The sequence below is a fragment of the Chionomys nivalis genome, chromosome 4 (genome assembly GCF_950005125.1).
Source record: "Chionomys nivalis chromosome 4, mChiNiv1.1, whole genome shotgun sequence".
Lineage (NCBI taxonomy): Eukaryota > Metazoa > Chordata > Mammalia > Rodentia > Cricetidae > Chionomys > Chionomys nivalis.
Window position 1 is genome coordinate 86,615,808 of NC_080089.1, and position 23,824 is coordinate 86,639,631.

The 23,824-nt window shown below is 40.5% G+C and overlaps 1 protein-coding gene and 1 pseudogene across 1 annotated transcript; both read left to right on the forward strand.

The window, feature by feature from the left end:
* Positions 1-1,598: 1,598 nt before the first annotated feature.
* On the forward strand, positions 1,599-3,471 carry LOC130873735 (oxidative stress-induced growth inhibitor 2-like; annotated as a pseudogene).
* A 10,331-nt stretch (positions 3,472-13,802) lies between these two features.
* On the forward strand, positions 13,803-19,282 carry LOC130873552 (tripartite motif-containing protein 43B-like). Its single transcript, XM_057768393.1, has 6 exons — positions 13,803-14,213; positions 14,762-14,857; positions 16,144-16,374; positions 17,177-17,199; positions 17,572-17,669; positions 18,783-19,282. The coding sequence occupies exons 1-6, from the start codon at positions 13,803-13,805 to the stop codon at positions 19,280-19,282; spliced, it is 1,359 nt and encodes a 452-aa protein (XP_057624376.1).
* Positions 19,283-23,824: the final 4,542 nt, after the last annotated feature.

Below are 23,824 nucleotides of genomic sequence, written 5' to 3' on the forward strand. Positions count from 1 at the left end.
GAGGGAAGGCGGGCAGAGGGGAGGAGGGTTCTGGAGAGATCCAATTTCTAAAGCATATTTTGCTCTTCCTTTAGGATGAATGTGGTTAATTACATGAAAATCGCAGCAACTATGAAAATGATCACTGATCATAACTTAGGAAGAACTTTTTATGCAGACCCCTGAGGATAAACTTTGCTCTGACACTACCTGCAATACACATACCATCCCTTTTCCAGGTGTAATTAGAGGTCACCTGCCAGAAGTAAGCTAAGCTTTCCTCTTCTGCAACATCTACAAAAATGTTTCATAAATCTTTTCACCATGCTAGTGCTCTGTTTCTTGTGGAAATCCTTGTCTTTGATGTATCTCAGCCACATTTAACCTCCAGTCTTAGCCTGTTTCTGAAATTCAAGAAGACTCTAGGGACCTGTTTCCCTTGTGAATGTAAATGGTCATTTTAATTAAAATGTTGACTCTTCCCACAGTGCATTTTCTTTTAAAGTTAAACCATACTCCATTACAAGATAACCCTATTTAATGTCGTGAGAAGATTCAGCTTTAGACCTCAGCCTCAGGATACATCGGTGGATTCTGCTGAATGCTATTTGATCTCCTGGGGATCACAGAGCTTCATCTCAGGGAATATTACTGGGAACTGGATTTGGAGGACTCTTGGGACTGGACTGTAAGGGTCTGTATGGATTCCTGGTTACAGAATACAAGCCAAGTGGTTGAAATGAGGGTACATTTCCTCTTTTCTGTGTGAATAAGGGTAATCATTACAGTCTCCTCACCAAAAACCCAGTATTCCATCACTATATAGAGAAGCCACTGGACAGGGTTGGTGTGTTCCTTGATTGTGAGGCTAGATATTTAAGTTTCCTGAATATTGCCAAGAGTTCCCTCATATACAAATATCCTAATGGCACCTTCACTGACACTGTTTGGCCTTTCTTCTCCAGGTGCCAAATATTACCATAGGAAGTTGTAATCCATTATTTTGTGTTTTTAACTATTTCCTACTGTAATGATACCTCTTTTATTGATATTAAATATAAAAATACTATAAAATGAAAAAGAGCCTTGACTATTATTTTCTGTGTTCTCCATATTCCACAAAGAACAACTTCATTTCATAATGGGTTTGTCTTGGTATTTTTTTGTAACATGAGGGCCTGCTTGTTGGGGGTTTCTGTCCTCCCACCAGGTCTCACAGCCGTTTAGCCCCAAAGAAAAATCACACAGGGGTCTCCATAAGTTATAAACTGATTGGCCCATTAGCTCAGGCTTTGTATTAGCTCTTGTAACTTACAATAGCCCATTATTCTAGTATATGTTAGCCACATGGCTCAGTATCTTTTTCAGCGGGGCAGGTCACATCCTGCTTCTTCCATGTCTGGACAGGACTGGGGAGGAATGGGCTTCCTCCTTCCCAGAATTCTCCTGTTCTCATTGCCTCGCTTCTACTTCTTGCTTGGTTACTGACCAATCAATGTTTATTTAAAACATAATTGAGGCCGGCCTGGAGGAGCGCAAGCGGCCGTGCGGGGACGGACTTCCCACGCCGCTGAGCCGTGGTGCAGGACGCCTGGAGGACCGGTACTGCTCTCCATGCCTGTGTGGTGCTGCTGCTGATCCCTTGCTGGGCATCTCAGAGACTATAGTGATACTGAAACTGAAGGAGAGATTCTCAATTCCTTAGTGCAATATTTTGGTGATAATTTGGGGCCAAAAGTTAAAGGGATGCCATTGGTTGAAGAAACTTCTTTACTCGAAGATTCATCAGTGACTTTACCTGTGGTAATAATTGGAAATGGACCTTCAGGAATATGCCTGTCGTATATGTTGTCAGGGTACAGACTGTATTTATCACCGGAAGCCATTCATCCAAACTGAATCTTACACAGTAAGCTAGAGGAAGCAAGGCATCTCTCCATTGTTGACCAGGACTTAGAGTACCTATCTGAGGGTCTGGAGGGCCGGTCGTCCAATCCCGTGGCAGTGCTTTTTGACACACTTCTTCACCCAGATGCTGACTTTGGGTATGATTACCCGTCTGTTCTACACTGGAAACTGGAACAGCACCATTATATCCCTCACTTAGTTCTTGGGAAGGGTCCGCCTAGTGGGGCGTGGCATAATATGGAAGGCTTTATGTTGACAATCAGCTTTGGAAATTGGATGGAGTTACCTGGACTAAAATTTAAAGACTGGATGTCAAGCAAACAAAGGAACTTAAAGGGGAACGGTGTTATGCCAGAGGAAATAGCTCGCTACTATAAACACTATGTGAACGTCATGGGTCTTCAGAAGAATTTCAGAGAGAATATTTACATAACCTCTGTATCGATACTCTACAGAGACCAAGGTGATAATGGTGGTCAAGACAGAGATATTTCAACAAGGCGTTTACAGAACCAGAAGTCAAAATTTATCAAGAGAAACTGGGAAATCAGAGGCTATCAGCGAATAGCAGGTGGTTCTCATGTTCCCTTTTGCCTCTTCGCTGAGAATGTAGCTCTTGCAACCGGAACCTTGCATTCTCCTGCCCACCTGGAAGTGGAAGGGGAAGAGCTTCCTTTGTGTTCCACTCACTGCCCGAGTTCGGGGCTGCTGTCAACAGAGGGAAGCTCTGTGGCAGAGCGGACCCAGTGCTGGTCGTGGGCTCCGGCCTCACCGCGGCTACGCAGTGCTGTGTGCCTACAACAACATCCCTGTGATCCATGTCTTCCGAAGACGAGTAACTGACCCAGGCTTAATTTTCAAACAGCTTCCCCAGAAGCTGTATCCTGAGTACCACAAAGTGTATGACATGATGTGCACTCAGGCACACTCTGCAGACTCAGATGCTGTGTCTGAGTACACCAGCTTTCCTGAGCACCATGTGCTCTCCTTTAAGTCAGACATGAAGTGCGTTCTTGATTTTTTGATTTTTTTTTTGATTTTTTGATCTTATTTTATTTACTTTTTTTTTGTTTTTTTTTTTTGTTTTTTCGAGACAGGGTTTCTCTGTAGCTTTGGAGCCTGTCCCGGAACTAGCTCTTGTAGACCAGGCTGGCCTCAAACTCACAGAGATCCGCCTGCCTCTGCCCCCTGAGTGCTGGGATTAAAGACGTGCGCCACCACTGCCTGGCTATGAAGTGTGTTCTTGAGAGCCACTCGGGACTGAAGAGAATATTTAAGCTGTCCGCAGCTGTAGTCTTGATCGGTTCCCATCCTAACCTGTCCTTTCTGAAGGAACAAGGGTGTTACCTAGGCCACCTCTCCAGCCGGCCAACAACGTGCAAGGGGAACCCTGTGGAGGTCGACGCGTACACCCATGAGTGTGTGAAAGAGGCCAACCTTTTCACTTTGGGCCCTTTGTTTGGAGACAATTTTGTTTGATTTTTAAAGGGAGGGGCACTGGCTGTTACACGCTGTTTGGCTACGAGACAGAAGAAAAAGCAGCATTTGTTTGTTGAAAGCAGAGGAGGAGACGGGATAGCTTAAAGAACATTCACAAGTACTTTACATGGACACTTAACCATTAACGGTTTTTAACAGTGAAAAAAAAAATTGACAGAATAGAGTTTTCCTGCTCCATTTCCCCCCCCCCTTTTTTTTTTTTTGGTTTTTCGAGACAGGGTTTCTCTGTAGCTTTGGTGCTTTGGTGCCCGTCCCGAAACTAGCTCTTGTAGACCAGGCTGGCCTCGACCTCCCAGAGATCCGCCTGCCTCTGCCTCCCGAGTGCTGGGATTAAAGGTGTGCGCCACCACCGCCCGGCTCTTTTAATTTTTTGAGATAGGTTCTCTGCATACCTTTGCCTGTCCTGGAACTCCCTCTGTAGGCCAGGATGTCTTTGAACTCACAGAGATCCACATGCCTCTGCCTCCCAAGTGCTGGGATTAAAGGTGTGTGCCACCACACCTTGAATTTGCAGAGGTCTCTCTGCCTCTGCCCCCAAGCATTGGGATTAAACGTGTGTGCTACAACACCCAACTACTCTCTTTCTTTCTTTTTTTATTTTTATTTTATTTTCTTTTTCTTTCTTTTATTTATCTTTATTTATTTATTAAAAATTTCCACCTCCTCCCCTCCTCCCATTTCCCTCCCACTCCCCCACTCCCTCTCCCCCTCCCTCTCCAGTCCTAAGAGCAGTCAGGATTCCCTGCCCTGTGAGAAGTCCAAGGTCCTCCCCCCTCCATCCAGGTGTAGGAAGGTGAGCATTTAAACAGACTAGTCTCCCACAAGGCCAGAGAGAAGAAGACATTGTTATTTGGAGGGAGGTGACATTTTTCAAGCTAACCTCCTGAGGGGCCCCTTAGAAGGCAGGGTGACTCTGTTCTGAAACGTCTTCTCAGTTGGGTGGATGAAAAAGGTCTTCTGGCAGGAAGGAGGGTTACATGGCTAAGAATTCAATAACATAGTCTTTATTCTTGAAAATGTAGGGTTTGACATCCTTTGTCAGTTGAGGCAACTGAGTCATGGAAAAGGAAATGCCTTACTCCCGAGTGCACAGAGATGGTGACAAAGATGCACATGAATATGGTAGCACAGGCACACATGCACAGGAACACACAGAAACACAGGGTGTGAGGATATATGCAGTGGGAACCTAGTGACAGATAAAAATGACTGAGCCAGCCGGGCGGTGGTGGCGCACGCCTTTAATCCCAGCACTTGGGAGGAAGAGGCAGGTGAATCTCTGTGAGTTCGAGACCAGCCTGGTCTACAAGAGCTAGTTCCAGGACGTGCTCCAAAGCCACAGAGAAACCCTGTCTCAAAAAACCAAAAATAAAAATAAAAATAAATAAAATGACTGAGCCATTATACCCTCCCTTAGGGAAGTCTTCTGAAGAATTGTGAGGTAAAAGCATCAGTTTTCCCTGCCCTGAACTTCACTTTCTCCCTTCCTTCATATCATCTCCAGAAACCAGGAGGAGTGAACAGAACATGGGGCTCAGCCTCATGCTGGGAAACATCCTGCTACCTTGACTGTATATGGGCAACATCAATGGGTTCAGTGTCAGAATAACTGCAGCAGCTGTCTGCATAGATCAGAATAGATTAGCTGCTGAGTTAATTCTGTATCCACCTGGAGGGCACTTTTCACGATATTTTGATATTTGGCTTTTTAGACTGATAACTTAGAGCTTGGACATCCAGCTAAATAGGTCTATGGCTTGGAATTTGTACATCCAGTATCACCCAGGAAGAGGTTTAGTCCAGTTTTGCTAGATCTAATAAGCTACAGTCTCCAGCAGTGTCAGATGCTGTGGATAAAGCAAGATCTCCCCTTCACGTAACTTTTCTTATAGAAGTTCAGCTTAGCATGGCAGTAGAAACCCAAAGATCACAAGGACCATCAACACCTTCACTGATCTTGGAGTCCACACTATAATCCACACCTGCTGAGGCAGAAGGTGAAGCAGGGTGTACTCTATTCACATAGGAAAACCCCATAAGTTTAACAAATCAAGTTTCCTCATTCAGGGTTTTATGGGTAAGTTACCTGTCATTTTGATGTTTTACCATCATCATTTTACGAATCCCTTGAAATCTATCTTACGTCCTCATGGTGTTTGTTTTCTAAATTTTAGACACATATCAAAAACTGACTCACCATATAAATAATACTAAAATCCTTAGCCTCAGCCCACTTTATTATTGACATCTCTCATTCCTTTGGTCTCAGGATTGTTCAAACTTTATGTTATCATTTATTTGGTTTTCTATAGGAAACAAAACATGAGATTACAAACTTAGTTTAAAAAAAGCTTAGTAAGGCCGGGCGGTGGTGACGCACGCCTTTAATCCCAGCACTAGGGAGGCAGAGGCAGGCGGATCTCTGTGAGTTCGAGACCAGCCTGGTCTACAAGAGCTAGTTCCAGGATAGGCTCCAAAACCACAGAGAAACCCTGTCTCGAAAAACCAAAAAAAAAAAAAAAAGTTTAAAAAAAGCTTAGTAATACTTATTTTAGAAAATAAGCACTAGACTATGAAGGCAGCCACTCACAGAACACCAAAACGCTACAAAATTCAAAGATCAACAGATTATGGGGATCCCATCCATATCTATATATACATCTATATCCTAGCTCCTGCATCAATGGTTCCAGAAACATGGAAGAGGAGTCAGAAAGACAGTATGAGCCAGAACACTGGGAAGTCTGCTGTGAAATTATCTCTCCTTGAAATGGCTTCAACCAGAACAAAACAATGAATATGTGGATGTGGATGTGGAAACTTTTTGAAGAGATTCACCCCAGACCAAGAATTAGCCTCTATCAGGGATGAATTTACTCACTGTTCACAAAATACAATGTGGTCAGCCCTTGTGGAATTAACAAAACCCAAGAAGATGTGACTTTTCTATTAAGGGATTTTTCTTCATTGACTCAGTTGAAGTGGACAGACCCACTGAAATCCAGATATTTTGAGGTGTGAGAATCCATCTTAATCTTGGCCACACTTTCTTGTGGTAGCCTTGCCGGGAACGTTTTCCTTTTCCTTTTTGGTTTTCTTTTTTAATTAATTAATTAATTAATTAATTAATTAAAGATTTCTGCCTCCTCCCTGCCACCGCCTCCCATTTCCCTTCCCCTCCCCCAATCAAGTCCCCCTTCCTCGTCAGCCCTAAGAGCAATCAGGGTTCTCTGCCCTGTGGGAAGTCCAAGGACCACCCTCTTCCATCCAGGTCTAGTAAGGTGAGCATCCAAACTGCCTAGGCTCCCACAAAGCCAGTACGTGCAGTAGGATCAAAAACCCATTGCCATTGTTCTTGAGTTCTCAGTAGCCCTCATTGTCCGCTATGTTCAGCGAGTCCGGTTTTATCCCATGCTTTTTCAGACCCAGGCCAGCTGGCCTTGGTGAGTTCCGGATAGAACATCCCCATTGTCTCAGTGTGTGGGCGCACTCCTCGCGGTCCTGAGTTCCTTGCTCGTGCTCTCTCTCCTTCTGCTTCTGATTTGGACCTTGAGATTTCAGTCCAGTGCTCCAATGTGGGTCTCTGTCTCTGTCTCCTTTCATCGTCTGATGAAGGTTAATATTCAGGAGGATGCCTATATGTTATTCTTTGGGTTCACCTTCTTATTTAGCTTCTCTAGGATCACGAATTATAGGCTCAATGTCCTTTATTTATGGCTAGAAACCAAATATGAGTGAGTACATCCCATGTTCCTCTTTTTGGGTCTGGCTTACCTCACTCAGGATAGTGTTTTCTATTTCCATCCATTTGCATGCAAAATTCAAGAAGTCATTGTTTTTTACTGCTGAGTAGTACTCTAATATGTATATATTCCATACTTTCTTCATCCATTCTTCCATTGAAGGGTATCTAGGTTGTTTCCAGGTTCTGGCTATTACAAACAATGCTGCTATGAACATAGTTGAGCATATACTTTTGTTGTATGATAGGGCATCTCTTGGGTATATTCCCAAGAGTGGTATTGCTGGGTCCAGGGGTAGGTTGATCCTGACTTTCCTGAGAAACCACCACACTGCTTTCCAAAGTGGTTGCACAAGTTTGCATTCCCACCAGCAATGGATGAGTGTACCCCTTTCTCCACAACCTCTCCAGCAAAGGTTATCATTGGTGTTTTTTATTTTAGCCATTCTGACAGGTGTAAGATGGTATCTTAAAGTTGTCTTGATTTGCATTTCCCTGATCGCTAAGGAAGTTGAGCATGACCTTAAGTGTCTTTTGGCCATTTGAACTTCTTCTGTTGAGAATTCTCTGTTCAGCTCAGTGCCCCATTTTATAATTGGGTTGATTAGCCTTTTACGGTCTAGTTTCTTGAGTTCTTTATATATTTTGGAGATCAGACCTTTGTCAGTTGCAGGGTTGGTGAAGATCTTCTCCCAGTCAGTGGGTTGCCTTTTTGTCTTAGTGACAGTGTCCTTTGCTTTACAGAAGCTTCTCAGTTTCAGGAGGTCCCATTTATTCAATGTTGCCCTTAATGTCTTGCTGCTGGGGTAATATGTAGGAAGTGATCTCCTGTGCCCATATGTTGTAGGGTACTTCCCACTTTCTCTTCTATCAGGTTCAGTGTGCTCGGACTGATATTGAGGTCTTTAATCCATTTGGACTTGAGTTTTGTGCATGGTGATAGATATGGATCTATTTTCATTCTTCTACAGATTGACATCCAGTTTTGCCAGCACAATTTGTTGAAGATGCTCTTTTTTCCATTGTATACTTTTAGCTCCTTTATCGAAAATCAGGTGTTCATAGGTTTGTGTATTAACTCTGACCAAGGAAGTGAAAGATCTATTTGACAAGAACTTTAAGTCTTTGAAGAAAGAAATTGAAGAGGACACCAGAAAATGGAAGGATCTCCCTTGCTCTTGGATTGGGAGGATCAACATAGTAAAAATGGCAATTCTACCAAAAGCACTCTATAGATTCAATGCAAACCCCATCAAAGTCCCATCAAAATTCTTCACAGATCTGGAGAAGACAATAATCAACTTTATATGGAAAAACAAAAAGCCCAGGATAGCCAAAACAATCTTATACGATAAAGGATCGTCTGGAGGCATTACCATCCCTGTCTTCAAACTCTGTTACAGAGCTACAGTATTGAAAACAGCTTGGTATTGGCATAAAAACAGAGAAGTCGATCAATGGAATCGAATAGAAGACCCGGACTTTAATCCTTTTTGGTTTTTCAAAACAAGGTTTCTCTGAGTATCTTAGACTGTCCTGAAACTCACTGTTTAGACCAGGCTGGCCTTGACTCACAGTAATCTGTTTGTCTCTACCTCCTGAATACAGGAATTAAAGGTGTGTGTCACCATACCTGGATTTTTCTTCATTGAATCATTTGAAATGGACTGATCAAACTAAAACCCAGTCTTTTGAGCTGTGAGAATGCACTTCAAATCTTGGTTACACCTTCTGGTGTCAGTCTAGAAAAAGGATCTGTAAGCCGGGCGGTGGTGGCGCACGCCTTTAATCCCAGCACTCGGGAGGCAGAGGCAGGCGGATCTCTGTGAGTTCGAGACCAGCCTGTTCTACAAGAGCTAGTTCCAGGACAGGCTCCAAAACCACAGAGAAACCCTGTCTCGAAAAACCAAAAAAAAAAAGGAATAGTGGGAAAAAATGATGTAATTTTACTTCATGTAGCAACATATTAGAAGTAAATAAGAAAAACGAGGTGCAAAGGAATCAACAGTACCTGGCTGAGATTCTGTGGTCTCTGTCTGGTACTGGTGACACCCACGTTTAATCCCAGCAGTTCAGAGGCAGAGGCAAGCAGATCTCTGTGAACCTAGGCCAGCCTGATCTACAAAACTAGTTCCAGCAAAGTCAAGGCTACACTGAGAAATCCAGTCTAAAAATAAAAAGTGTTCAGAAATTTGTGAGCCATTTCTGAAGTGGCTCACAAATGAATTTCCACACAATTCTCTGCCTGGTTAATTTGAACTTTACACAGCCCGAATTTGGCATCCTTGAACTCTGATGTCTTTATATTGTTGAAACTGAATTAGAATGACATATATGGAATAAATTTTGTTTTGTTTTGTTAATAAAGAAGAAAGTTAAGTGTTTAAGTAAAGGGTATAGGTATGGAAGGACTTGCAATTGAAGTGAGTATGATCAGAACAAGGTGCACAAAATTCTCAAAGATGTATTAAGATTTTTAAAGATTTATTTACTTATTATATACACAGTGTTTTGCCTGCATACCAGAAGAAAACAGATATCATTATAGATGGTTGTAGTTGCCATGTTGTAACTGGAAATTGAACTCAGGCCCTGTGGATGAGCCGTCAGTGTTCTTAACCTATGAGATATCTGGGAGGCAGAAGCAGGTGGATCTCTATGAGTTCGAGGTCAGCCTGGTCTAGAAGAACTAGTTCTAAGAAAGGCATCGAATCTACAAAGTGAAACACTGTCCCCAAAAAAGCAAAAAAATATTTTTTTAGATTTCCATTAATAATATTTTAATGTTGATATCTACTAAAATTACAGACTTATGATACCATTGTTTGTTACATTATCAAAAGCAAAATATTAGCAGACTGGAAAATATTTAGATAATGTAAAATATTGAAGGAAAATTTTTTGGCAAGATCTCAGTTCATATCCTAGTCAGGCCTTGTACTAAAACTCCTCCTGCTTCAGCAGCCCAGTCCCTAGGTCTCTAGGAATTAAAGATGTGAGCTGCCACAGCCAGCTAAGCAGTCCCTCAGGGAAGCTTGTTGTGGAGATTTGCTTGTGGAGGTTGGCCTCAGAGTTGATTCAATCTTCCATCCAGTCAGAATACTGGTACTGACAAATGGCCACAAATGGGATGTTTTAATGAAAGCAACCATGGGAGGAAGTAGGCGTGGTCTTTAGAGAGTATATAAGGACACGCCAGAGCTTAGCCTGGTGCATTCTTCACCAGAGCAGATAGAGAGTGTTTCCATACATTCTGGCTCTTTGAAGCTCCATCAATCACTTGCATACATTGAGGATTGGACCCTAGAGCTGAGGAAATCGTGTGGTGTTCTCATTCAACACTGCTAAGGCCAGAGATAATTCCTTGGGTGAGTACACACTTTACAGAGGAAATTCTGTTATTTTTCTTACATTAATATATGATTAAACTGAGTTTTCAGCTCAGAAATGACTCTTTGCTACTACCAAAAAAATTCTGCTCCCCTGTGGTCATCTTTGTCAATATAATGTGAGTTACTGCGATAGATATTTTAGACTTATCTATACACATTTTTTTTTTTTTTTTTTTTTGGTTTTTTGAGGCAGGGTTTCTCTGTGGCTTTGGAGCCTGTCCTGGAACTAACTCTGTAGACCAGGCTGGTCTCGAACTCACAGAGATCCGCCTGCCTCTGCCTCCCGAGTGCTGGGATTAAAGGCGTGTGCCACCATCGCCCGGCTATCCACATGGTTTTTGTTAACTTTATTTATGTACAATGCTCAAGGTACTTACCTCTCACTTTTCAATTTGGATGTCTAAATTCAAAGAATACTTTGAGAGTATTTCCTTATGTACTTCACAGATACCTGAGTTTTCGATACCTCTAAATTAGTGCACACAGTTAATATATTAACATTGTGAACTTTTTAGGTGTGAGTATCCACCTTAAATCTAGGCAACAGCTTTTGGTGCCAGCCTTGTGAGGGATTTATTTTGTGGGTTGATTCATTTTAGTAGAGAGATCCACCAAAATTCTGATCTTTTGAGCTCTGAGAATCCACCTTCCATTTTGGCCACACCTTCTGGTTTCATCCAAAAAAAAAAGGACGTGTAAAAGGAATAGAGGGAAAAATGATTCATGATTTCAACTAACAATATATTAGAAATAAACGATGAAATTAATGCATTCAGGTGAAAAGCAGTCAACTGTACTTGACTGAGATCCTGTATGTTCTGCCTGGTGGTGGTGAGACACACTTAATCTCCACACTTCAGAGGTAGAGGGAGGCAGATCTCTGTGAATTCCAGGCCAACCTGATCTACAGAGCTAGTTACAGGGAAGTCAAGGCTGCGCAGAGTCTCTGAAAATAAATGTTGCAGGTTCTGAACTGCCTCACACCTGAATTTTCACACAGTTTTCTGGCTTGTTAATTTGAACTGTAGACAGTTTAGCTAGATACTCTTGAAATTTAATGTTACTATACATTGTTGGAACTGAATTGAAATTATATATATATATATATGTATATATAAAATGAACTTTTTCATTGAAAAAGAGAAATTTGGGTGTTTAAGGAATTGGGATGGAAGTTGAAGGAGTTGCAGTTGAGGTAAATATGATGAAAACAATGTAGACAAAATTCTCAAAAACTCTTCAGATTTTTTAAAAAATTTATTTATTTTTATGCACAAATTGTTCTGCCTGCACACCAGAAGATACCAGATCTCATTATAGATGGATGTAGGCACTATGTGGTAACTGGAAATTGAACTGAGGACCTCTGGTAGGTCACTCAGAGCTTTTAACTTCTGAGCCATCTCTGAACACCTTTAAAATTATTTTTTTAAATTTCTATTAAGAACTTTTTAATGTTGATATTTGGTAAAATCACAGATTGTTGGCATCATCATTATCAAGAGCGGAATATATGCACATGACAAAATATTTAGACACTGTAAAATATTGTAGGAAAATTACTACCATTTTTGACAAGTTCTCAGTTCATATCCTAGGCAGGCCTTGAACTAAAACTCCTTCTACTTTAGCTGCTAATTCTCTAGGACTCTAGGATTAAAGGTGTGAGCTGCCACACCCAGCTCAGCAGTCACTCAGGAATTCTTGTAGAGATTTGCTTGTGGGGATTGGTCACAGCTAATTCCATCTTGCATTCAATTAGAATACTGCTACTTACAGAAGGTTACATGTTTGTATTAGTGAAAATAACCATGGAAGGAAGTAGGCTTGGTCTTTAGAGATTATATAAGCCCATTCCATGGCCCAGCCAGGTCTGTCTATTCTATACCAGAGCAGACAGAATGTGTTTCTATATATTCTGGCTCCTTGACTGCTGGATCGATCACCTGCACCCATTGAAGATTGAACACCAGAGCTGAGGTAATGTTGTGGTGTCCCCACTAAACAGTGCTGAGACCTGAGAAAATTCCATGGGTGAGTTCATAGTTTACAGGAGGAAAATCGTTGTTATTTCTTATTCATAATTCTTTACCCAAGTGAGGTTTCTGCTTAGAAATTACCATTTACCACTTACCAAAAAAGATTGTGTTCCATGTGGTCATCTTTCTTTATAAATATAACATGACCTAGAGTGATTGATGATTTTAGATTTATCCATACACACTCCTTTGTTGCTCTGATGTAAAATGCTCAAGGTACTTACATGCTCCTTTTCCTTCCTTCCTTCCTTCCTTCCTTCCTTCCTTCCTTCCTTCCTTCCTTCCTTCCTTCCTTCCTTCGTTTCTTTCTTTTTTGGTTTTTAGAGATAGGGTTTCCCTGTAGCTTTGGAGCCTGTCCTGGAACTAGCTCTTGTAGACCAGGCTGGCTTCTAACTCACAGAGATCCGCCTGCCTCTGCCTCCTGAGTACTGGGATTAAAGGCATGCGCCACCACTGCCTGGCTCACATGCTCCTTTTCAATTTTGATTGTTGTCTAAATTCTAAAGTGCTGATACCTGTATATTAAGTATACCCATGTAATATATAAAATTAAACACAAAGCAAAGAAAACCAGCCTACAAACCACAATCCCAGAGAACTTAGACAACAATGAGAACACTAAGAAAGACTTATGTAGATTTAATCTACATGAAAAATAGAAAGTAGAAAAAGACAAGTTTCCATAAGACTCCCCTTGTATTCATTCAATGGACCTTTGTATAGACATGGAATTCTGTTGTGTGAAGGTTTATTTGAAGTAGTTTGACTATAATTGGGGATCTATATGAAGTGCTCCATGATTTTGGAAACCGTGCTAAAATTAGAAAGCAAAACATTTCCAAGGGATCCTGTTACTCGGAATTGTTTTCCTGTATAGATAATCAAAGATGGAAGAGTTCAATCCACATAGTTCTGTAGTAAACGACCAAAATGTTACTTTGATCAATGCAGTGTATATTCATTATAAGCACATGTCTCAGACCTTGAAACAAGGTACTAATTTGGATGGAGTCTCTGAAAAAGATGCAGATCGTAGGACACAGAAAGTCATGAGATCAGTCTGTATTCATGTGAAGAAGAGTGAAACAAAAGAAATTAGCAACTGCAATCCTATGATTATTTTGATTTTTGACACCCGAAAATGAAGAATGTGTTGTAATAAACACAACTTGAATAACATTTTGTGAAGTTTTTTTTTCTTTGGGTTCAATAACATAAATTCTGCTTTCTTCCTTTAGAAAAATGGAGTCAGACCTCTCACAAGCCTTCCAGGAAGAACTCAACTGCTTCATCTGCATGAGCTACCTTACAGACCCAGTCACCATAACCTGTGGCCACAGTTTCTGTCGAGCCTGCCTCCACCTTTCCTGGGAAGACACCCCGGTTCCTGTCCAATGCCCTATGTGTAGGAAACCATCCCAGCAGAAGGACTTCGGAACCAGCATTGTTCTGAAGAAGCTGGTGTCCATTGCCAGACAAGCCAGCCTCATGAAATACCTGATCTCTGAGGAGAATAAGTGTGTGACCCACAAGGAGATCAAGGGGATCTTCTGTATGGAGAACAGGATCTACCTCTGTCAGCTCTGCTCTGACTCCCATGATCACAAAGGTCACAAACATTGTCCCATAGAAGCAGTTGCTGAGGATCAAATGGTGAGTGATGCTTCTGAGAGAACATGAAACCTGGAGAGTGAGGCTCAGTGGACAACAGGAAGATGCTGGTCCTGATTATGAGGAATCCACTCTTTTCTGAATGGTGGCACTTTTTAAGCAGCTAGTGAAGAAAGAGTGACTATAATATGAACACTCCTTGGGTGACCCATGGGTGTAAGATCAATTGTGTTTTATTTTACAGTATTTCGAGGTCACTGTAAAGTGAAATACTGTATTCACATCTTTTAAAAATATCTTTGACTGGTGACTAAATTAGAAAATACAATGGAGTCAGCTCAGAGAAGCCTGTGAGAAACCCAATATTATGCAAATTACTCAGATATTATTCATAATTATTTATCATGTTACCTGAACAAAGGGATATGCCATATTCTATTTCTATGTTTTTAAATGTAAAATTCAAAGTTACCTAAAGTAAAAAGGAACATTGTGGTCCTTCTTTTCTTGCTAAAGTTAATTTATTTAATGTCTAAGAGTTTGCCCATCATTACTGTTTATCAAAAGTTGATATTCATCGTTTCTTACAGGAGAGACTTCTACAGCAAATGACATCTTTATGGGAGAAAATCCAAGAAAATCAAGAGAATCTAGAGAAAGAAAGCAGAGTGAAAAGTTTGTTTATAGTGAGTATGATATTTATGCTAAAAATCTGGTTGAGATAGTTTTTTTCCAAAATCATATTTTAGGATTTGAGTATAAGTCATAGGATATGATACTAGGAAAGCATGTTATGATGGCCTCTAATTCTGCATGTAAAATATAGCTCTGCACATAGAAAGATGGTCTGGCTGTATGGAAAAAGAGTCTTGAGACTAAAGTGTGAATTGCTGACAGTTCAGCACACTGCTTTAGACTCTAGGACTGCACCACGAATTCTAATTATTGCACGCAGAGTTTCATACTTGCATGAACATAGGAGTTATCAGTCAATGTCATTTCTTCAGGCAGCCCTGGTTTTCTTTGACAGGTGAAAATGCTTAGGGCTTAATTGCCTTTGTGTTGAGGGTGGCTACTTGTTTATTCCTGGTCACCCAGACCCAAAATAATCACACAGAAATTATATTAATCAAAACAGTGCTTGGCTTATTAGCTCAGGCTTCTTATTAACTAACTCTTACATCTTAAATTATCCAATTCTTGTTATTTTGTGTATTACCACAAGGCTCGCGCTTTACCAGTAATCTTCTTGCTGGAGGCTTGCATCTTTCTCCTTTGGCAACTACATGGTGTCTCCTTGATTCTGCTTACTTTCTCCTCTGTCTCTGCTTGGAATTCCCACCTTGCTCTATTCTGCCCTTCCAGACGTCCAAAGCAGCTTCTTTATCAAGCAATGGAAACAAAGCACATTCACAGCATACAGAGGAGAATCCCACATCACCTCTCCTTTTCTGTCTAAATAAAAAGGAAGGTTTTAACTTCAACATAGTAAAATTACATATAACAAAATAGATATAAAGCATGAATTAGTCACAATATTTATATCTACTTTATCCTTTATGATAACTAAGGAAGATTATAATGAAAACTATCTCCATCAAAGACACCAGAAAAATATAACATTACCTAACTTAACAGGAAGTTCTTCGTAAAAAACCTCCCAAACTCTAGAATTGACAGACATCACGTTGCCTGAACAGTCACCCATTTTTTTTTTTATGACACTAGGGCATCCATCTTCAGCCTACAGACCCATAGTTTCCAGCAGCCTTTTTAATGAGGAAGGAAATTTGAAAAACTGTTTCCCCCAAAAGAAATAAATTAAACCAATGAATTTCCATTTTTGCCAAGTCCATCATTGTATGTGTAGCACAGTGATAATAGTCCTTCATCCAATTTAAGCATAGAAGGATACAGTGGAGGAGAATGAGGTATTTTATAAATATCACTGTCAATGTCCCATTTTCCTCAGGACTACCTGATTATGAGGGAAGAAATGATCAGGAAAGTGTATAGGAAATGGCATGTAGCCGTCTGTGAACAGGAAGAGGAACACATTGAGTGCATGAACAATGAAGGCAACCGTGTTTTAATTAACCTTAAGGAAAATGAAGCCATGATGATCCAAAAGAATGAACAACTAAGGGAAATGTATCAGGAACTGATGTCAATGTCCCAGGAGCCATATGTGGTACTGCTGCAGGTGAGCTTGGAGGAGTGAAGGAAAAGGCTTTATTGTCTTAACCCCACACTGGTGATTACTGTACTAAGATGGCTTTCACAATTCCCTTCATTTACGTCAGGTTTTTTTTTTTTTCAGGAAGAATCTGGAGAAACAAAATTCTGTCATAATCTTGCCAGAGACATTTTTGAAATTGTGTCAGTAGATTCTCCAAGAAATATGTCCTAATGTTTGCTTTTGTAGCTTGCTTCTCTGAAAGATGAAATTCAGTGTTGCCATTCTTATACTCCATAGCCTCAACTTAAATGTTGTGTATAATTTCAAAGAAAGCTATTACTTACTTTCTTCTTCTTGAAAGTTGCAATTTGAGAAATCTTTACAAGGAAGAGATTTTGAGGCACTCTCCTATTCTCCAGCTCATGATCACTTACAACTCACAGTAATCTTCAGGCCTCTAATCTAGCAATTCTAGAATAAGAGGCATGAGGCACAATGCAGTGTTGAAGTCAGACATTTGAAGTACCCTTTGTTAAAGTATAAATCTGTTTTGTGTTCAAGGTAGCAGATGTTTCCTTTTGCAGACAGTTGGCATTTGAAAAGCAATGTAAAATCAGTACGAAGAATCTTCTCATATTTTATTCTCTCAGCCTGATTTATAAAAAATTTGGATTGTGCTAATTTGCCTTGTTGGCATTATCCTAAGAATTAAATATAAATTTTCAGGTTAGATAGTGTGATGTTCTCTGTTATTTAGATAAACATCACAAAGAAACTTTGTATTCCATTTTAACAATAACATAATTTTTTCTTATTTTCTTTGCAGGGTTTGGAAGACATGCTCAGAAGGTGAATTTAGCAGTTGGTGCAAGCTAGGATACCCTAAAATTGTTGTGAAATTGATCAAGCTACCTTAGCAAATGCATATGAACTTTGTAGAGAGAATATTCAATTGCTTATGATGTGTTTTGGATTTTTTATTTGATTTGTTATATTTGTGAGGAGCAAATGTGTGTTGATGTTCATGCCAAGTGGTATTGCATATGTGTGGAGGTCAGAGGACAACTTTCAGGAGAGAGTCCTCACTTCTACCATGGGTTCCAGTGGTTGAAAAGGATTGGACCCCAGAGCTATTTGGCTAAACTTGGAGTGAGGTTTTGCCTAATCAACTGTGACAATAGTTTTGGCAACAGGCAAATCAGTATTTTCTTCTCTTTGCAGGAGTGAGTCAATGCAATTGAGCATTCCCCAGGGTATGAAACCAGAACTCTCTGCCCTCCCCATCACTGGACTCACTGAACTATTCAACTGCTTCAAAGGTGAGTGTGAGCAATGATGGAAATAGCACAGGGACCCCTCTACAGTGAGATAACCTTTGCAAATATAAATATTTTAATGCCTGAAAAACAGGTCTTGGTTAGTCACATTGTATTCCTATTTAATCACATAGTTGTCTTAAAAACAAAGAAACAAAAATGAATACCAACATAACAGGTTGCATGTGATAGTGGCCAAAAAGACAGTTTTTCATTGAGGCCTAAGGAATGGTTAATTAATTCAGGACAGTGTAATTCAAATTAAGAGTACCCACTGGTGGAGATATTTGATTATGTTTCTTTATACTTTTTAACAATTGATTTTATACTACATTATAGATAATAGGTAATAGATTAAAAATATACAAGACATAGTATCGTACATTACTAATACCAACAATATCGTAGAGAGGACTGCCAATGAGTTTGAAGACTGTCTTGTCAACATAGTGAGTTCCATACCATTCAAGGTTAAAAAACAAGACCCTATCTCAAAAAGAATTAAAAAGAATAATCATAAAATAACTAAACAGAGCCATTTATCATGAGCAATGAGTATAAAACAAATTGATAGGACATGAGGCTGTGTCTAAATCCTCCTCATAGATCTAGAAGTTATTTTTCAACCTCACAGGGAAAAATTATCAGAGGAACCAGAGGTCAAAGGAGGACAATTACTTACAGGGATCTACTTTTAGAGTATATTGAGCTCTATCTTTAGTATAAATATGATTAATTACATGGAAAGAACAACACCAATGTGAAAGCAATCACTGCACATGTTTTATGAATAACTTTTTATGTAGACCCAGGAGGACAGTCTTTGCTATTTCCACGGCTGCTATATACACATCTTCACTTTACCAAGTGTAATTAAAAGTCACCTGTCAGAAGTAGGCTGATGCTCCCTCCTCTAACAGCACCTACAAAAATATCATAAAAGTTTTCATCATGCTACCACTCTGTTTCTTTTGGATATCCTTGTCTTTTATGATTCTGAGCCACATTTAACCTGTTATCATAGCCTGTTTTTAAAATCCGAGAAGACTCTAATGACCCCTGACACCTGAGAAATACAAATGGCCATTTTAACAAAAATGTTTACTCTTCCCACAGTGTACATTTCCTTTGAAAATCTAACTGTATTCCATTGCAAGAAGAATCTATTTAATGTCATGAGAAGATTCAACTTCAGACATCAACATCAGGATACATCTGTGGATCCTGCTGGAATCTATTTGGCCTCATGGGGCTCACAGAACTTCGTTTCAGGGAAATATTACTGGGAACTGGATTTGAAGGACACTTGGGACTGGGCTGTAGGAGTTTGTACAAATTCTTGGTTTAGGAATTCAAACAAAGAGGTTGAAACTAAGGGTGTATTCCTTCTTTTCTGTGTGAAGGAGGGTAATCATTACAGTCTCCTCACCACTAACCCAACAATCCATCACTATATAGAGAAGCCACTGGGCCAGGTTGGTGTGTTCCTTGATTGTGAGGCTGGATGTTTAAGTTTCCTGAATATTGCCAAGAGTTCCCTCATATACAAATATCCTAATGGCACCTTCAGTTATACTGTTTGGCCTTTCTTCTCCAGTGGCCAAACAAAACCATAGGTAATTGCAATCCTTTATCTTGTGTTTTTAACCATTTCCTACTGTAATGATACATCTTTTATTGGTGTTGAATATTAAAATACTGTAAAATGAAAAAGAGGCTTGACTACATTGCATTTTTTACCTGTGTTCTATATTCCACAAAGAACAATTTCACTTCATAATGGTTTTGTCTTGTTATTTGTCTTTTTTTGTACTTGTCAGAATTATTCATTAAAACTAAAGCCTGTAATCAGTGCTAGAGACCCTTTTGAAGTAAACTCAAAACCCTCAGTTGACTTCTAGCCCAATAAAAATACCATATAGCCATGTTTTATTTAATTATCTTATTGGTGCCAAGTAGGAGCACAGATGTGCTGGCTATTTTCATTTCAACTTGAAACAGGCTACAGTCATCTGAGAGAAGGGAAACCCATTTGAGAAAATTCCTCCATCACAACTGACTGTGCTTAAGCCTATAGAGCGTTTTCTTAGTTATTGATGAGGAATTGAGCAGACAATTGTTGGCACGGTTTTCCTTGGGCTGGAGGTGGTTGGTTCTATAAGTAGGTTGAGCACCAACGGTGAGCAAGCAAATAAGAAAGATCACTCCATCAATTTGCTTTAGTCCCTACCTCCATGTTTTTGTCCTATTGAGTTCTTTCTTTCTTTCTTTCTTTCTTTCTTTCTTTCTTTCTTTCTTTCTCTCTCTCTCTCTCTCTCTCTCTCTCTCTCTCTCTGTCTCTCTCTCTCTCTCTTTCTTTCTTTCTTTCTTTCTTTCTTTCTTTCTTTCTTTCTTTCTTTCTTTCTTTCTTTCTTTCTTTCTTTCTTTCTTTCTTGTCTTTCTTAAAAATTTCCACCTCCTCGCCTCCTCCCATTTCCCTCCCACTCTCCCTATTCCCCCTCCCTCTATCCAGTCCTAAGAGAAGTTAGGGTGCTCTGCCCTGTGGGAAGTCCAAGGCCCTCCTGCCTCCATCCAGGTCTAGGAAAGTGTGCATCCAAACAGACTAGCTCCCAAAAAGCCAGTACATGCAGTAGAATCAAAACCCAGTGCCATTATCATTGGCTTCTCAGTCAGCCCTCATTGTCAGCCACATTCAGAGAGTCTGGTCTGATCACATGCTTGTTCGGTCCCAGTCCAGCTGGCCTTGGTGAGCTCCCATGAGATCAGTCACACCGTCTCCATGGGTGGACCCACCCCTCGTGGTCCTGACTTCCTTGCTCATGTTCTCCCTCCTTCTGCTCTTCATCTGGACCTTGGGAGCTCAGTCCAGGGCTCCAATGTTGGTCTCTGTCTCTATCTCCATCCATCACTGGATGAAGGTTTTATGGTGATATGCAAGATATTCATCAGTGTGGCTATGGGAGAAGGCCAGTTCAGGCACCCTCTCCTCTGCTGCCCAAGGACCTAGCTGGGGACATCCCCTTGGACACCTGGGAATCCCTCTAGAACCAAGTCTCTTGCCAACCCCCAAATGGCTCCCTTGATTAAGATATCTTCTTCCCTGCTCCCATATCTACCCTTCCTCCATCTCAACTATCCCTTTCCCTCAAGCTCCCCCCAATCCTCCCCTTCTCCCTTTTCTCTCCACATCTCCTCTTTCCCCGTCCCTATCCCGACCCCCGTGCTCCCAACTTTTGCCCAGCAATCTTGTCTACTTCCAATATCCAGGAGGATAAATATATGTTTTTCTTTGGGTTCGCCTTCCTATTTAGCTTCTCTAGGATCACGAACTATAGGATCAATGTCCTTTGTTTATGGCTAGAATACACTAATAAGTGAGTACATACCATATTCATAATTTTGGGTCTGGGTTATTTCACTCAATAAAGTGTTTTCTATTTCCATCAATTTGCATGCAAAATTCAAGATGTTATTGTTTTTTACCGCTGAGTAGAACTCTAATGGGTAGATGTGCCACACTCTTCATCCATTCTTCTATTGAGGGACACCTAGGTTGTTTCCGGGTTCTGGTTATTACAAATAGTGCTGCTATGAACATAGTTGAACAAATGCTTTTGTAGTATGATTGGGCATCTCTTGGGTATATTCCCGAGTGGAATTGCTGGATCCTGAGGTAGGTTGACTCCCAGTTTCCTGAGAAACCACCACACTGATTTTCAAAGTGATTGCACAAGTTTTCATTCCCACCAGCAATGGAGGAGTGTTCCCCTTCCTCCACATCCTCTCTAGCATAGGTTATCATTGGTGTTTTGATGTTAGCCATTCTGGCAGGTGTAAGATGGTATCTCAAAATTGTTTTTGAGATACCGTCCTATTGACTTCTTGTCGTGACTTTTTTTGATGATGAAAAGTAATGAGAAAGTGTAAACCAATAATCCCTTTGTTACCAATGGTGCTTTGGTCAACATCTTTAATCACAATAACCACACTCCAGGTGAAAACAATTTATTACCAGAATTGTGTTGTATTGCTGTAATAGACCTGACCATGTTGCTTTGTGGAGGGTTGTGGAAAGATTTGGAACCTTTGGGCAAGAAAAGCCATTGAGATCTGAGACAGAGTCCTCTGTATGATCAGTGACCTTTGCAGGAGCATGTCTGAGCCAGGGCTATCTGGAGGAACAGCCCTGAGCCAGTGCCCTCCCCAGGAGCAGGTCTGAGGCAATAACCTCTACAAGAGCAATTATAGGAGTGTGACTGTTGGCAGAGGCCACTTTTTCATATCCGTGCTGCAAAGACTCCTGAAATAATCACACAAAGCTATATTATTTAAACCATTGCTTGATCAATCACTTAAGTATACTGCTAGGTAGCCATTATATCTTTGGTTATTCCATTTCTGTTATTTTTTTTTAAAGATTTATTTATTTATTATATATACAACATTCTGCCTCAATGTATGCCCGCACGCCAGAGGAGGGCACCAGATCTCAGTACAGATGGTTGTGAGCCACCATGTGGTTGCTGGGAGTTGAACCCAGGACCTCTGGAAGAACAGCTAGTGCTCTTAACCTCTGAGCCATCTCTCCAGCCCCCCCCCATTTCTGTTATTTTATATTTTACCCTGAGTCTCGTGGCTTACTAACAAGGTTCTGGCTGGTAACTCAGTTCTTTCTCCTCTGGCTGTCCCATAGCTTCTCGCTGACTCTGCCAGTATTCAGTTTAGTTTTTCCTGCCTAGCTCTATTCAGATAAACCAGTGGCCAAAATAAATTCTTGATTCATTAAGTAACAAATGTCGCACATATACAGAAGGACTTCCCACACCATTTCCCCTTTTCTGCTTAAATAAAGAGGATTGTTTTAACTTTAATATAGTATAAGTTCATACAACAAAACAGTTATCAAGCAAGAATTACAGTTACAATATTGATATCTACTTTATCTTTTATCATAACTAAGGAAAACTATAACTATCTATTCTTCAAGTCCTTAAAGATCTTAGAAGGGTATAATATTACCTAAGTAAACAGGAAATATATTGTCAGCATATTCCAAAACTCTTGAATTGACAGAGTCATCTCACGGCCTGATGGTCACTCAAAGTTCTTTTGTAATGTTGCAGGCACCCATCATCAGCCTACTGGCCCATAATATCTGGCAGACTTTTCTGTGAAGCAGGAAATTTCCAAGAGTGTTCTACCTATATTGGCAATTTATCAGTCAGTTCCTCTGTGTCCTCCAAATGTCTGGTAGACTCTTTTCTTTTTTTTTTTCTTTTTCTTGTTTTTTTTTCCATTCAAAAATTTACACTTCCTCCCCTCCTCCCATTCCCCTCCTGCTCCCCCACTTCCCCTCCTCCCTCCCCCTCCATCCTTAAGAGAGGGCAGGGAACTCTGCCCTGTGGGAAGTCCAAGCCCCCCCCCCCTTCATATCCAGGCCTAGGAAGCTGTGCATCCAAATAGACTAGGGTCCCAAAAAGCCAGTGCATGCAGTAGAAACAAGTCCCAGTGCCTTTATCAATGGCTTCTCAGTCAGCCCCCCTTGTCAGCCACATTCAGAGAATCCAGTTTGATCACATGCTCATTCAGTCCTGGTCCAGCTGGATTTGCTGAGATCCCATTAGAACAGGCACACTGCCTCATTGGGTGGACCAACCCCTTGCAGTCCTGACTTCCTTGCTCGTGGTATACTCATTTATGAAGCAGGGGCCCTGAAGGACTGTCTCACCTTCTTTAGGTAACCTCAGTAGTCATTTTTCTGTGGGTCCTGAAAGTTCAGTTCACACAGAACAACATCAAGCATTCCAGGCAAGAGCAGTTCCTTGCCAAAATGGCTAACAAACTCCATAAGGAGTTTCTTTGAAGTAGATTGGTGCTGCCAGGAACAGATGAGTCTCATTGTCATAGAAAATCCTCATTTTTGAAACGTCTTAAATACCATATTCTGCAGGTCTTTGAAAGGTTTGAAGATTATCTAACTAAAATATATCACTATATATCAAAAAACCCTAACTAAAATGGCTAGAAAATTCACTATTATAGATGACTATTAACTTGTATTTCTTAATTACACATTACATTTTTAATGAGATGCATAAACAATGCCTTAGGCAAGAGCAGAATTATACATGTAACAAACTGACTTTAAATTTGATTCA

Bases quoted from the DNA above. Each gene is read 5' to 3' on its own strand.
- LOC130873552 (XM_057768393.1), top strand. From the start codon at position 13,803: ATGGAGTCAGACCTCTCACAAGCCTTCCAGGAAGAACTCAACTGCTTC. The intron at 14,214-14,761 runs GTGAGTGATGCT...CGTTTCTTACAG, and splicing joins CAGTTGCTGAGGATCAAATG to GAGAGACTTCTACAGCAAAT. The intron at 17,200-17,571 runs GTGAATTTAGCA...TTCTCTTTGCAG, and splicing joins TTGGAAGACATGCTCAGAAG to GAGTGAGTCAATGCAATTGA.